This window comes from Chionomys nivalis, chromosome 21 (genome assembly GCF_950005125.1).
Source record: "Chionomys nivalis chromosome 21, mChiNiv1.1, whole genome shotgun sequence".
NCBI classification, from domain to species: domain Eukaryota; kingdom Metazoa; phylum Chordata; class Mammalia; order Rodentia; family Cricetidae; genus Chionomys; species Chionomys nivalis.
Genome location: NC_080106.1, coordinates 1,193,277 through 1,206,217, shown reverse-complemented (window position 1 = coordinate 1,206,217; position 12,941 = coordinate 1,193,277). Strand labels below are relative to the sequence as shown.

The window sequence follows — 12,941 nt, the reverse complement described above, 5'->3', positions numbered from 1 at the left end:
GCTAAGGAACTGCCCACCTCGTAATCTGTGTGGGTTCAATCCAGCTACATTTCTGAGCGATTGCTGTATTTACCAATTTCTATTTTCTTCAGAGCTCACGACTTCCGCAGGTAACCTGGACTCCCTCAGCTCAGGCTGACCCTGGGGGAGCAGAGCAAGTAGGCCATTTACTTTTGTGTCTCTAAGTAGCTGTTGAGAGCTGTTCTTGAGGAACTGATTTTCTTTAGAGCTGCCTGGGAAGCTTGCTTAGGATCTTGTGGTGGATTGCTACCGCCTCCTCAAATCAGACGCCCACGCAGTGCAGGCCAAGCATGGATGAAGTATGTTTATATAGTAGTTTCCTGTGCGGAGACTGGGCAAAGGGCTTAACTCTGCAGAGGTAAAGCCAATACCTTTAAAGGCAAGGGCATGGAGCTTTACCACAGGGCTGCTGATGCAGAAGCAGCCTCTACGCTCCGTCATTTACTAATTAGGAAAAACGATGTTCATTTCTTAGGCGTTTAGTTCAACAATACATTTGATTTGCTGATGGGCAATATGTAATTTTTCCACAGTGATTATTTTTCTATTGTATTTATTTGGACAACCCGTTTTTCACTCTTCCAGAACAGAAACACTACTTCTCGGGATCATAAACCTGGCAGTGAGAGCTGACTTTCCGGCAGGGCGCCCTGCTCCTGGCTGCCCACGCCATTCAGGCAAGCTGATGGCACCTGCCCGCCACGCGTTCTCTCAGAATGATGTGGCAAGTCCAAGTTTCAAGCTTCTCATTTAGATTCTGAGACCGGCTGGCTTCTTTTTCCCTTTTTTTTTTTTTCCCAGAGAAGAGAAAATGAGTCTGTAAACACACGATTTTTCCTTTTCATACTTGGCCTTCCTGATAAAGAATCGAGCAAAAGCAGCCCCCAGGCGGGCAGGGTGGCACAGCACGGGTGCGGGTGGCACGGGAGGCTCGAAAGCTGTCTGCAGAACGCTACCATCCCATCCTCCTGTACCCTCGGCTCACACAGGTCCCGCCCGGGATCCCGGGGGCGGGACACTGGCTTCTACTGGGTCTTCCCGCCGGGCACCAGGCGCCTCCGCTACCGCAGCGCCATGCCCTCTGCAGAAAGGACCAGGCCTCCCGGTTCCTTTGTCTGCACCCAGCCCCACCTTCCTCCTTCCTGCCGCCTCCCCCCTCCTTCGGGCGGGCACGGCTGACGCGGCGTGGAGGAATGCGTTTCCGGAGGGAGAGAAAGGCCTGGCGGCCGGCCCGGGACAGGGATCTTCGCAGCGGAGGCGTGGCCGGACGGCTTCCTGAGGGAGTCGGCGGCCCGAGTCTCCGCCCACGCGCTCAAGAGCCGCGGAGACCGCCGAGCTGCCGAGGCCCGCCGACACCGCCCGAGACCAGCCGAGAAGCCGAGGCCGGCCGACACACGCCCGAGACCCTCCGAAGGGCCGAGGCACGCCGACACCCGCCCGAGACCCCTAGAGAGGCGGAACGCGGCGGAGCCCGAGCCGCTCGCGTGCCGGGCGGACGCTTGCGGAAAGGTAAGGCCGCGGGCGTAAGGACGCGCGGGCGTGGGCTCTGGGCAACGAGGGTGGCCTGGGCCGGACCGGACGGAGTCGGCCGGGCCGCCACGTCCGCCTGCGGCTCCCCCGCCCGGCCTTGCCGAAGGGAGGGTCTCGGAGGGAGGGTCGCGAGCCCTGCCTGTCACCCTGGGGCGTGGCGGGGCAAGGCTAGGTACGCCGGGGATTGGGGATCGCGGTGTCTGGAGTCCCCTGAGGGGTCCCGTCCGCCCATGACCGGCAGGCGCCTTTCCCGAGCCCCGCGCGGGACCCCGGGAACCAGGCCGCGGCGTCCGTGGTCCGCGAGGCGGTGCCCGCCTGCCCGCCCGCCCGCCCGCCCGGGGCCTCGTGCTTACCCTTTCTCAGGCCTCCTAGTGACAGCCTGGGCTTATGACCGCCCCGATCCCGAATGCCACAGTGAATTTGAACTTTTAATTTGAAACCTAGCACTTAGTGGTAAAATGAGTAATAAATTATACTGTTTCCGTTTCCTCATCTGTAGAATAAGAGAAAAGGAGCTCCTACACTAAGTATAGTATTAATTGTGATACTAGGGACAGGGTCGGGCCCAACTTCCAGTCTGTGTTTACACGTACTGACCTCACTGCATGCAGACCCCATCCCTGGTGGTGTCCGAATTCCTTTTCCAAATGAAGACACGGAGGTGTGGGAGTTTAAGTAGTTTGGAGAGTTCATGGGCTCACCTCTAGAGCCCAACTTGAAGTAACCTTACCTAATGTAAAATAAAAGCAGGTATATTAATATAGGGTATAGGGTTCTAGAGCAATGTCAGTCTGGACTTCAAAAAACAATCAACAAAACAAGACACAGTAAAATGTAAAACCGCAAGCTTAGACAATTATGCTCCATATGTATTGATACCTTTTCATTGCTTCTTGGTACACTAAAAAGACCTACAAACTTCTTAGAATGTTTTGGTAGCATTTGGAATGTTTCCTGACTCTGCCATTCCACGTGGATGTGAAGAGGGTAGGGTGACTTGGGTTTATTTTTGTTTTTTTATTTTTGTTACTGCTTGCATAGCACAGAAATAAATGTTAGGTGAATTTTGACTAGATTTCTTTCTTAAATCACACACAGCCATTATAATAAATAGTTGACATCCTGGAAAACCTGTAGAAAAGACTAAGAAATTTTAGTTGAAAGTTACCCATTACACATTTATGGACATCATGGCGAGACGGGAAGGACTGACTTATTTTCAGAATGATATTCATATTTATGAGTGATTTTGATTCATTCACCAATGATTAATGACTGAAGATGATGGAATGACAAATATACAACGGATGAAACACCGGTTTGGAGAGAGAAGATACTAGGATGGTATTTTCGTTAGGTGAGCAGAAAGCAGATTCTAGCTTATCTGTATTGAGTTCACAGTGCTACAGATGACGAATCTGTGCTGTTGAAGTCTTTCTAGAAGGACGTGAAGCTTTGTACTAAGATGGTTTCTTTAATTATGGTTTATAATTATTTTTATGTGTGGGTATAGTGACAGGCATGTGTGGAGGTCAGAGGATAAATTTTCTTCTTCCATCATGTGGATTCCAGGGATTGAATAGAGGTTGCCTAGCTTGGGAAAACACGTTCATGTGCTAAGCCATCTCCTTGGCCCCGGTTGTTAACCTTTTTAAAGGTTTTAATTTTGAGATTTACGTAGGTGGGTGTTGGCTTATAAGTTTGCAGTGTGCCTTGCAGCATCTGTGGAGGACAGAAGAGAGAGTCAGATACCCTGGAACTGGACCACGGATGGCTGTCATCCACCGCGTGGGTCCTCTGGAAGAGCAGCCAGTGCTCTTAACCACCCGGCATCTATGGCTCCACCCCTCTCCCCCCACCGTGCTTTTAATCTTCAGTGTTCTATCCATGAAAAGTACAAGTTCATGGGGCTGGAGAGATGGTTTAGCAGTTAAGGCCACTGACTACGCTTTTCCAGAACCCAGGTTCAATTCCCAGCACCCTCATGGCAACTGACAACTGTCAGTAACTCCAGTTTCAGGGGGTCCAGTACCCTCATACAGACATATATGCAGGCAAAACACCAACGCATATAAAATAAAAATAAATTATTAAGCAAAAAGTACAAGTCCAGAATTAACAAAGTTGAAAAGTCACTGGATTTAGTACAACCCCCACCCCCTACAGGGTTTCTCTGTATAGTCCTGGCTGCCCTGGAACTTGCTCTGTAGACTAGGCTGGCTTCAAACTCACAGACATCTGCCTGCGTCTGCCTCTGCAGTGCTGGGATCAAAGGCATGCGCCATCACTGCAGGACCCTGGGTTTGGTGCTTCTAACAACACTTGTTTCAATTTTCTCATCAGTCTGACTTGAATCTGCCCAGAATCAACATCACTGAAATGAAAATGTAGTTCTGTGTTGATTAATTCCAAGTGTAACTGATCACCTCTCATTACTGTTATTACAAGGAAAGTTAATTGGTTTGACAGATTAACTTGAAAATTAATAAGTTTGTCCAGAATGCTTGCTGTGTAATGTAGTTCCTTTACTGTTTGGCTTTTTGCTAACAAAACCAACCCTGGCTTACAGGTATAGAGGGCGGTGTATAACACAGCATGTTGTCTGAAGAAGACCCTTTTACTAGTGTTCTGTAAATGGGCTGCTGTTAACTGTGCTGCCAGAGTGGTCAGAGAAACATGTTGTAACTGGTGAAAGTTCAGAGGACTTTTTTCCCTCATAATTTAAATGTAAAATTCTTTTTTTTTTTTTTTTTTTTTGGTTTTTCGAGACAGGGTTTCTCTGTGGTTTTGGAGCCTGTCCTGGAACTAGCTCTGTAGACCAGGCTGGTCTCGAACTCACAGAGATCCGCCTGCCTCTGCCTCCCAAGTGCTGGGATTAAAGGCGTGCGCCACCACCGCCCGGCTAAATGTAAAATTCTTGATGCGTCAGAAGCCCTGTTGATTTGAAGATTCACTGTGGATAGAATCCAAGATCATATTTTGTGGATATGTTAAAATAAGCTTTTACCATTTATCTGCAAATTAGTGAGTTTGAGAGTTGATTATATTCATGTTTACTCTTATATTACTGTTTATTGTGACTTTGGTTATATGTTTGCAGTTTGCTTGTTGTATGTCAGTTAGGTGGTAGTCAGGGATGTGAGGATAAGGGAGGAAAGAGGAAGCGAGTCTTCTGGATCGTGATACAGACTCAGGAAGCGGAAGTGCGCTGACAGGTTAGTGACTGCAGCAGGTAGGAGAGGGCGGTTCAGGAGCTAGCTGCATGGGAAAGAATGAAGCTCTTTGTAAACGTCACAGTTTGAGGACTTTGTTTTTGGTGTGTGGCTTTAGAAGATAATAATTATCTTCTAAATACCAGTATGTCTAGCACGCATGTCATCATGAAATGTCACATGGGAAAAAAAGACTCCTTCAAATTTACCTCATACGTTAGCAGGCTGTCTTAGATAGAGTTTCAATTGCTGTGATGAAACACCGTGACCAAAAGCAAGTTGGGGAGAAAAGGGGTTATTTGACTTACATGTCCATGTTGCTGTTCATTATTGAAGGAAGTCAGGAAAGGAACTCAAGCACGGCAAGAACCAGGAGGCAGGAGCTGATGCAGAGGCCTTGGAGGAGGGCTTTATTGGCTCACTTCCCCTGGCTTGCAGGACCTACTTTCTTATAGAACCCAGGACCACCACCCACAATGGGCTGGGCCCTCCCTGGGCCCTCCCCCTCCCCCATCACTAGTTGAGAAAATGCCTTAAGGCTGGGTGTCTTAGAGGTTCAGCTGAGGCTCCTTTCTCTCTGACTCTAGCTTGTGTCAAGTTGACACACAAAACTAGCCAGTACACAGACACAAATACATACGTACCTGTTTGCATATACATGCATGTACATAGTATGCAATATTTTTATGAATATAAGAACATATGGGTGTGTATACATGCATTCCTTACCTACAGGAGCAGTCTCATTATACCAAGGCTTCAAAATACAGGCTTCTAAGCCCAAGGAGATGTAAAATGACTCATCGGACTCTAAGGAAGAACATTTTAGATACTGCGTTTATAGCTTTTAAAAGTTCAAAGTGTTTATCGTGATGAATGATCTTATTGTATTGCTATAGAAATACATGTATTTTAATTTATAAACAATGGACATATGGATTCTCCAAAATTTTTTGGTGACAAAGGTGAGACTCAAAAACTTAGAGACCCCGAGTGGTAGCAGGGGAAACAAGAATTATTCTATTTAGGAAGGAGAATTGGTGAAATGGGTCTGTGTTGACAGAAACAAAGGTAAATAAATGGCTAGCCAGGTGGAGGCCATGTGACCACAACAGGGTAGGCTCTACAGTGCTGAGCTCTTGAAAGGTGACCTCAGGCCTGGGATTGGAAATTATTCATCGTCAATACTGACTGATAGTGTAGGCTGCAGATAAAGCACCAGAGTGTAGAGTAGAAAGGGGGCCGTTCACTTTCCCAGTTTCTTCGCCAGCCATTTTACAGAGTGGGTAGGGATTTGTAGGGTTTGTTTCCTAGCAATTAGTGTGTTTAAATTAAAGACTAGCTTGTTTCTACACCCCTTCCCTAGAGCAGTGATCAGAGAGCCCCAGTTTGGCTTAGAAGTGTCTTCTCTCTGGGAAACCCTGGTTCCAGAGAAGTCTCTGACTCAGGATTTCTGGATGCCTTTGGAGCTCCACTCCCTAGGACTTTGGTTTCACATCTGCACTTCGCTCTCACTTTGAGATGAGAGGCAGTGGCTGCTGGATCTCGGGACTGCAGGATACAGTCTTTTGTTCTTTCGTGAGAAACCATTTTCTTTAAAATTAAAAAAAAATATTTTTAATTATCTGTAGATGTGTGTGTGTCTGCATATGAGATTGTACACTGAACGCAAGCTCCTTCAGAGACCAGAGGCTTTAGATTCCCTGGAGCTGTTTGTTAGCCAGCTGATGTGGCTGTGGGAAGGGGGGGGGCGGGGGGGGTTGGGTTGTGTGGAAGAGCAGCGTGTGCTCCTTACTGTCGAGCATCTCTCCAGCCCCGGGCAACCATTTTCCTGTGTCATCATAAAATATAAATATAATGGAAATGACTGGGAAGAACCTGCAGTGCTGCTTAGTCAGATCTGCTATGGGCAGCTCATCGTCTGCCTGTCCTTACTTGTGCATTTAGCTCATCAGGGTACCGAGACTAAGAACTTTGTGAGGAGGTCCGCATGGCTTTGATTTTGAGTGAATTCCCTAGTAGGGACAATTGTGTTCCACTCAGGAAAACATGACAAAAACCGAAGAGTTGTTTCTACAGTCAGTGTACCATGCCAGATGGTACTTTCAGTTTTTGAGTAAAAGGTCAGCCATGGCTTAAGTGGTTTTGGAAGGTTTGGTGGAGAAGATGAGGTCTGAATGAGGAATGGGCTGAGCTAAGGTATGGATGGGATGGTTGATGTGTTTAAAACAGAACAAAGACAGTGTACTTGGGAGGCAGAGTTCTGTCTGTTTTGGTAAATATTACTTGCATATGACTGTGTGTATGTCAAGGAAATGTAAAATGAAGGCCTTAGTTCTTTTCAAGGTATGACACATGAATGAATACAGTCAGTTAAACAATAGTGAAAATAATACCACCTTATTGAGTATACTGGAAGTTGGCCATGTTTTTATGCTAGGCAACATCAAGATTATGTTCTTTGAGGAAAAGAATGAATTCTGTTTATTGTGGCTGTTGAAGAGTCTAAATAAAACAAAACAAAAAACAAGTAAAAGTCTTAAACATAGAAGAAAAAAGCATTGCATTTTGCTGAAGGAAAATAGTTTCAGTGGAGGAGTGAAAATATTTGTTTGTAGAATTCAGTATGTGCCAATTGAAGCACAGAAGTCTATTTCACAGCCTGCGTGTTTACTGGATATTGAATAGGTGTAAACTTCATACTCTGAAATTAGGATGTTATTACCTCTTTTTAATACAGCCAGTATTTTATAGATTTTGTATGATTTATTTCATGTTACGATTTTGCCCTTTTTAGAGGTCAATAGTGGGGTTGTACTATTTGATTTTTAGGATATTGAAGTTTGAAGCCATACATTTAGTATTCTTTTTTTAAAGATTTATTTATTATGTATACACACACCAGAAGAGGGCACCAGATGCCATTATAGATGGTTGTGAGCCACCATGTGGTTGCTGGGCATCAAACTCAGGACTTCTGGAAGAGCAGCCAGTGCTCTTAAACTCTGAGCCATTTCTCCAGCTCCCACATTTAGTACTTGAATGTTACATTTGGAAAATGTCATAAATACAACAGGAGTAAGAGTTACCTTTGTTAAAGATGCATGACAGCATGATTGCAGAAGTTGGAGGCGTCTCTTACGGTAGGGTCTTTCTGTGTCCATACTTGCAAGGTTCTGGGTTCAGAGCAACAGAACAAGTTGAGAAGTGCCTATGAAATGGTCATTCGGGTTTTGTTTTCTCCTACGATCACTAAATACTTGACAGTGATAAGAAAATCAGTAGAGCCTTTTGTGACTGGCGGTGGACGAGGATGGACCGCCATGAAAGCCTCGGGCACACTCGGGAGTACAAGGTGGTGGGGCGCTGCTTGCTCACCCCGAAGTGCCACACACCACCACTGTACCGAATGCGCATCTTCGCACCCAACCATGTGGTGCCCAAGTCCCGCTTCTGGTACTTCGTGTCACAGCTGAAGAAGATGAAGAAGTCATCCAGGGAGATCGTGTACTGTGGGCAGGTGTTCGAGAAGTGCCCCCTGCGCGTGAAGAACTTCGGCATCTGGCTGCACTATGACTCCCGCAGTGGGACACACAACATGTACCGCGAGTACCGCGACCTGACCACTGCTGGGGCTGTCACACAGTGCTACCGAGACATGGGTGCCCGGCATCGTGCTCGTGCACACTCCATCCAGATCATGAAGGTGGAAGAGATCGCCGCCGGCAAATGTCGCAGGCCGGCTGTCAAGCAGTTCCATGACTCCAAGATCAAGTTCCTGCTGCCCCACCGTGTTCTGCGGCGCCAGCACAAGCCTCGCTTCACTACCAAGAGGCCTAACACCTTCTTCTAGACCCAGAGACCCACTGAATAAAGCTCCAGAGTTCAAAAAAAAAAAAAAAAAGAAAAAGAAAAAAGAAAAGAAAATCAGTAGAAAGATATTTGTTGCAAAAAAACGTTTCCTTCAGGGTCATATTTTATTCTTTCCAAAATTTTGAAATCTGTGCCACTCATTCTCAGCCTCCTCTTAGTAAAATGAGAAACGAAGTGATTTCTGTAATTTGTTTTGAAACGTTTATTGGGTAAAGTATGGCTCGTTTGTGCTTGTTCCTCCACTGCAGGGAGAGAGAAGGAAAGAGGATAAAAGGTGGTGCTCAAAATGAATTTGATCAAGAAAAAATTTGGGGGGGGGGGTGCTGGAGAGGTGGCTCAGTGGTTAAGAGCACTGACTGCTATTCCGGAGGACCCAAGTTCAATTTCCAGCACCCATATGGCAGCTCACAACTGTCTGTATCTCCAGTTCTAGGGGACCTGACACCCATACACAGACATACCTGTAGATAAAACACAAATGTACATAAAATAGATAAATTAAAAAGTAAAGCTAAAAGAAAAATTTTGGAATAATTATTTAAACCAGTAGATAAGATTATGCAGTGTAAAAATGTAACTCAGGATTTCTTCTAATTGAAATTACATATAGAATGAAAATGCTGTTTCAAGCATTTAACAGTAACAAGCAGTTAACTTTTTAAAAGATTTATTTATTTATTTTTATGTGTATGTGTCTGCATGTAGGCATGTGTACCACATGTATGTTGTTGAGGCTACTGGAAGAGGGTGTTGGGAATCTCTGAGTCCTGGAATTACAGATGGCCTTAAGCTGCCAGGTGTGGATGCTGGGAACAGGACCTGGGTCCTCTGCAAGAGTAGCAGGTGCTCTCATGCACCGAGCTTTCATTTTCTCTAGCCCCCAGGTAGTTAACTTTTGCCAGGATTTCTTCACACACATTTGGGAACAAAGTGAATTTTGTCAACTGAAGCATTGGGTAGCTTACATTTTCCCCATTCATAGGGAAAATCAAAAGAACAACAGACAGAGAAAGAAAAGTTTGCATCAAGGGAGAGCTTACTGGATTAGTTTGGAAAGTCTCATTTGCTGGGTAATGAAGTTTTTTGGTAGCAGATGGTGCTGGGAAGGAAGACAGTTTTTCTCTTACTGTGGACTGGCATTCATAGTTTGGCTTAATAGCTTTTCTTAAAATGATTTATTTTCAAATTCATCCTTTGGCAGTCACTGGGTTTACTTTTCAGTGTGGATTTGAATTGGATGCTTGTCCATGGGGCTGCCCTTCTTATGGTGGGGTAGAGATGGTGTCAGTTGTCTGTTGAGTCACCACACATTCCGTCACGTTTGCTCTTCCTTTCCTTTGCTAGTTCATTTTGTGGGACATCTCAGGTTTGATCTCCTTTTGTTGATTATATTCTTGGAGTTATAGAACTAGCTTCAAACTTATAGAAATAACTCTTCAGCCTCAAAATACTGGGATCACAGGCATGAACCACTGCTCAGCTGCAAACAGCATCATTCATTGTTAAGAGTTTGTTAGGCTCAGACAAATTTTTATTGGTTAGAAAGGGTTTTCATTGAGTGCTTCAAGTCTTGTCTGTAGCCAGGCAGGGTAGAGTCCTGGCTGGTGTTTAGGAGGCGCTGTAATGAGACTGCTGCGCACTTGCAGGCTGGTAGGCTGCAGTGGGGCGCTGTCAACATCCACTTTTGGATTACTGAACCTCTTCTGTCCTTCCTTGTTTTCTCCTTCCTTGTGCTTTTTAATAATTTTTGTTTGTTTGTTTGCTTGTTTGTGACTGGGTTTCTCTTTGTAGTTCTGGCTGTCCTGGAGCTTGCTTTGTAGAACAGGCTGGTCTCAAACTCACAGAGATCCACTTGCCTCTGCCTCCTGAGTGCTGAATATAAGGTGTGTGCTACCACACCTGGTTCTTTTTTGCTAAATTTGGTTAATATTTAATTTGCTCTCATTATTAGTATTTGGGTCAATGACTGACTCCGTAGTATCCACCACACCTCTTCCTGTCAGACAGAAAAGGTTGAGTGTTAATTATTCCTCTCGCAAGAGAAAAGTTATCTCGCCATGGTCTGACTTCATCTCCACATCTCATCCTCAGATGACTGAAGCTCAAAAGGTTTCTCTTTTGTCAAGGTCTTTCCATTTTATCGTTGTCCATGGCTGACAGTAGGAGGAACCATGTGTTCATTCCTAGAGTCTTAGTTTCTTGGGTTATTTTTCTTGAGTATTGATTTTTATGTATTAAGATGTTATTGACCTATTTATTTATTTCCCTCCCTCCTTCCCTCCCTCCCTCCCTTCCTCCCTATCTATCTATCTATCTATCTATCTATCTATCTATCTATCTATCTATCATTAATTTGGAAAGATAGTGTCTCACTCTGTAGCTCTGACTGGTCTGGAACTCCCTCTGTAGTCCATGTTGACCTCAGACTCAGAGATTCACATTCCTCGGCCTCCCGATGCTGGGGTTAAAGATGCCCAGCTCTTTCACCTTTTTTAAAAAGCAGATACAGGGAAAAGTAATTTCTTCCAAAATAATAATGAATTTCTGCAAAGATTGTATAGGTTGAGAATCCTTTATCTGAAAATCTCTAATGGCTGAAGATGTAAATCTCAGCATGACACAAATGAAAAGTTCTGCATCTGGTGCCCTTCAGGGGTCAGTGGTGTGCAGGTGCACTTCATATACAATAGCACTACCTTCTGTTTCCAAGTCTGAGAAAAGTCCAGCACTTTTGGCCCCCATGCAGTTTGGGTAAGGGATGCTCACTATGTATACATAAGCTTTAAGCCATTTCGTCTGTAAATATAAAAGCAGTGCACGCCTTTAATCCCAGAATGTGGGAGGCAGGGGAAAGCAGATCTTTGAGTCCGAGGCTAGCCTGGTCTACACAGAGTTTTCCAGGCTGCACAGTGAGACCCTGCTTTAAGAAGAAAAAAGAAAAAGGAAATACCAACCAAGTTATTTACATTTTATTAAAAATGTAGTAAATAGTGCTTAAAAGTTCAGAAAGGCTTAACTTTGAATAAAGAGTTTACTCTGAAGATTAAAGTGGTTGCACAAATGTGGGCTGATTCTTACTAAATGGATTATTTGTAATCTATCCGTAATATTTTGCTCAGGAATGAATTATGCCACCTTAGATAAAATTGAATATGGTTAAAAAATCTAAGCTTGAGATGCTTTTGTGGGAACAGGACACAAAACTGGTATCTATTTGGAGATTAAAATGAACTGTTGGCCACTTTTCACTGTGAATGTTTAATAAATAAACTCACAGAGCAACATCATAAGCTTTTTCCATTTCTGTGCTCTGAATCAGTTCTAACTCTAGATGGATGTCCATTCTTTTAAAATAGTGGCTAAGTAGCTCTTCAGAGACGTCAGGTGACAGTGTCATCTGTGCAGTTACTTAACCTCTCTGAGGTTTGGGTTTCTCGTCTGTAAAACGGAGATGCTCTCATTTCTTTCTGAACTCCTGAGTAATGTCAGAGAACAAGGTCATATAATTTGATACAGTCAGCAAAACATTTTGAGCATTATCTTTTTTTTGATATTATCATTATAGCATTTTCCCCTTCTCTTACCTCCCTCCAAACTCTCCCATATACCACTTCCCATTCTTCTTCAGATTTATGGCTTTTTTTATTGATTGTTACAGCATGCATATATGTATAGTATATATGCATATAATCTTAAATATAACCTGTATAATGTTACATATATGTATACTTTCAGTGCTGATTATTTAGCAGTGGACAGCCAATGGGTGTGTGCTTACCTGGGAAGACTACCTCTCCTGCTCCTAGCTCTCGTCAGTTGCCTATAGTTCTGAGCTTTTCTCTGTCCAGTTTGGCCTGTCCATTGGTGTCATCCTTGAGCATGTGTGTTAGAGAGACTTTATGTGTGTAGCTTCTGATGTTATTAGGAGACACAGTCTGACAGCAAACTCTCTGATATTCCTGCTTTTACTTTGTTTCTGCTGCCTATTCTTCAATGTTCCCTGATTTGGGTGTGAGTGTTTTGTAGACTCATCTGTTGGGACTGGTCTCCACAACTTTGTATTTTGGTTGTTTGTTGTTTTCTGTAGTGGTCTCTGTTGCAGAGGTTAGTTTCCTCGGTGAGGGGTGATGACTACACGTACCTGTGTGTACAGGGACAGATGTTCATAGTTGTTCTTAGGGATGGTGCTGGTTAGTAAATTAGAGGTAGTGACTTCTCCTCCAATAACCATGTGCTAGTGAATGGCTTCACCACCTCTGAACGGTTAGCGAGGTTTGCAGAACCGGGCATGGTTTTCCTCTTGTT

General features: G+C 44.5%; 2 protein-coding genes across 2 annotated transcripts in view; both read left to right on the top strand.

Annotated features, from left to right (window-relative positions):
- The first annotated feature begins 1,313 nt into the window (after nucleotides 1-1,313).
- The window catches only part of Itgb1 (integrin subunit beta 1), a 43,062-nt gene continuing 31,434 nt past the window's right edge, over nucleotides 1,314-12,941 (top strand). Inside the window, exon 1 of the mRNA XM_057753516.1 lies at nucleotides 1,314-1,530. The gene's annotated coding sequence lies outside the window, so the exon portion shown is untranslated. The remainder of the gene's footprint in view (nucleotides 1,531-12,941) is intronic.
- Nucleotides 8,077-8,644, top strand: LOC130863925 (60S ribosomal protein L18a-like). The gene has a single exon (XM_057754253.1). It carries the CDS (start codon nucleotides 8,077-8,079, stop codon nucleotides 8,614-8,616), a length of 540 nt encoding a protein of 179 aa, XP_057610236.1. The 3' UTR covers nucleotides 8,617-8,644.

What these genes read in the sequence shown, in the direction of transcription:
- LOC130863925 (XM_057754253.1), top strand. Translation starts at nt 8,077, where the DNA reads ATGGACCGCCATGAAAGCCTCGGGCACACTCGGGAGTACAAGGTGGTG.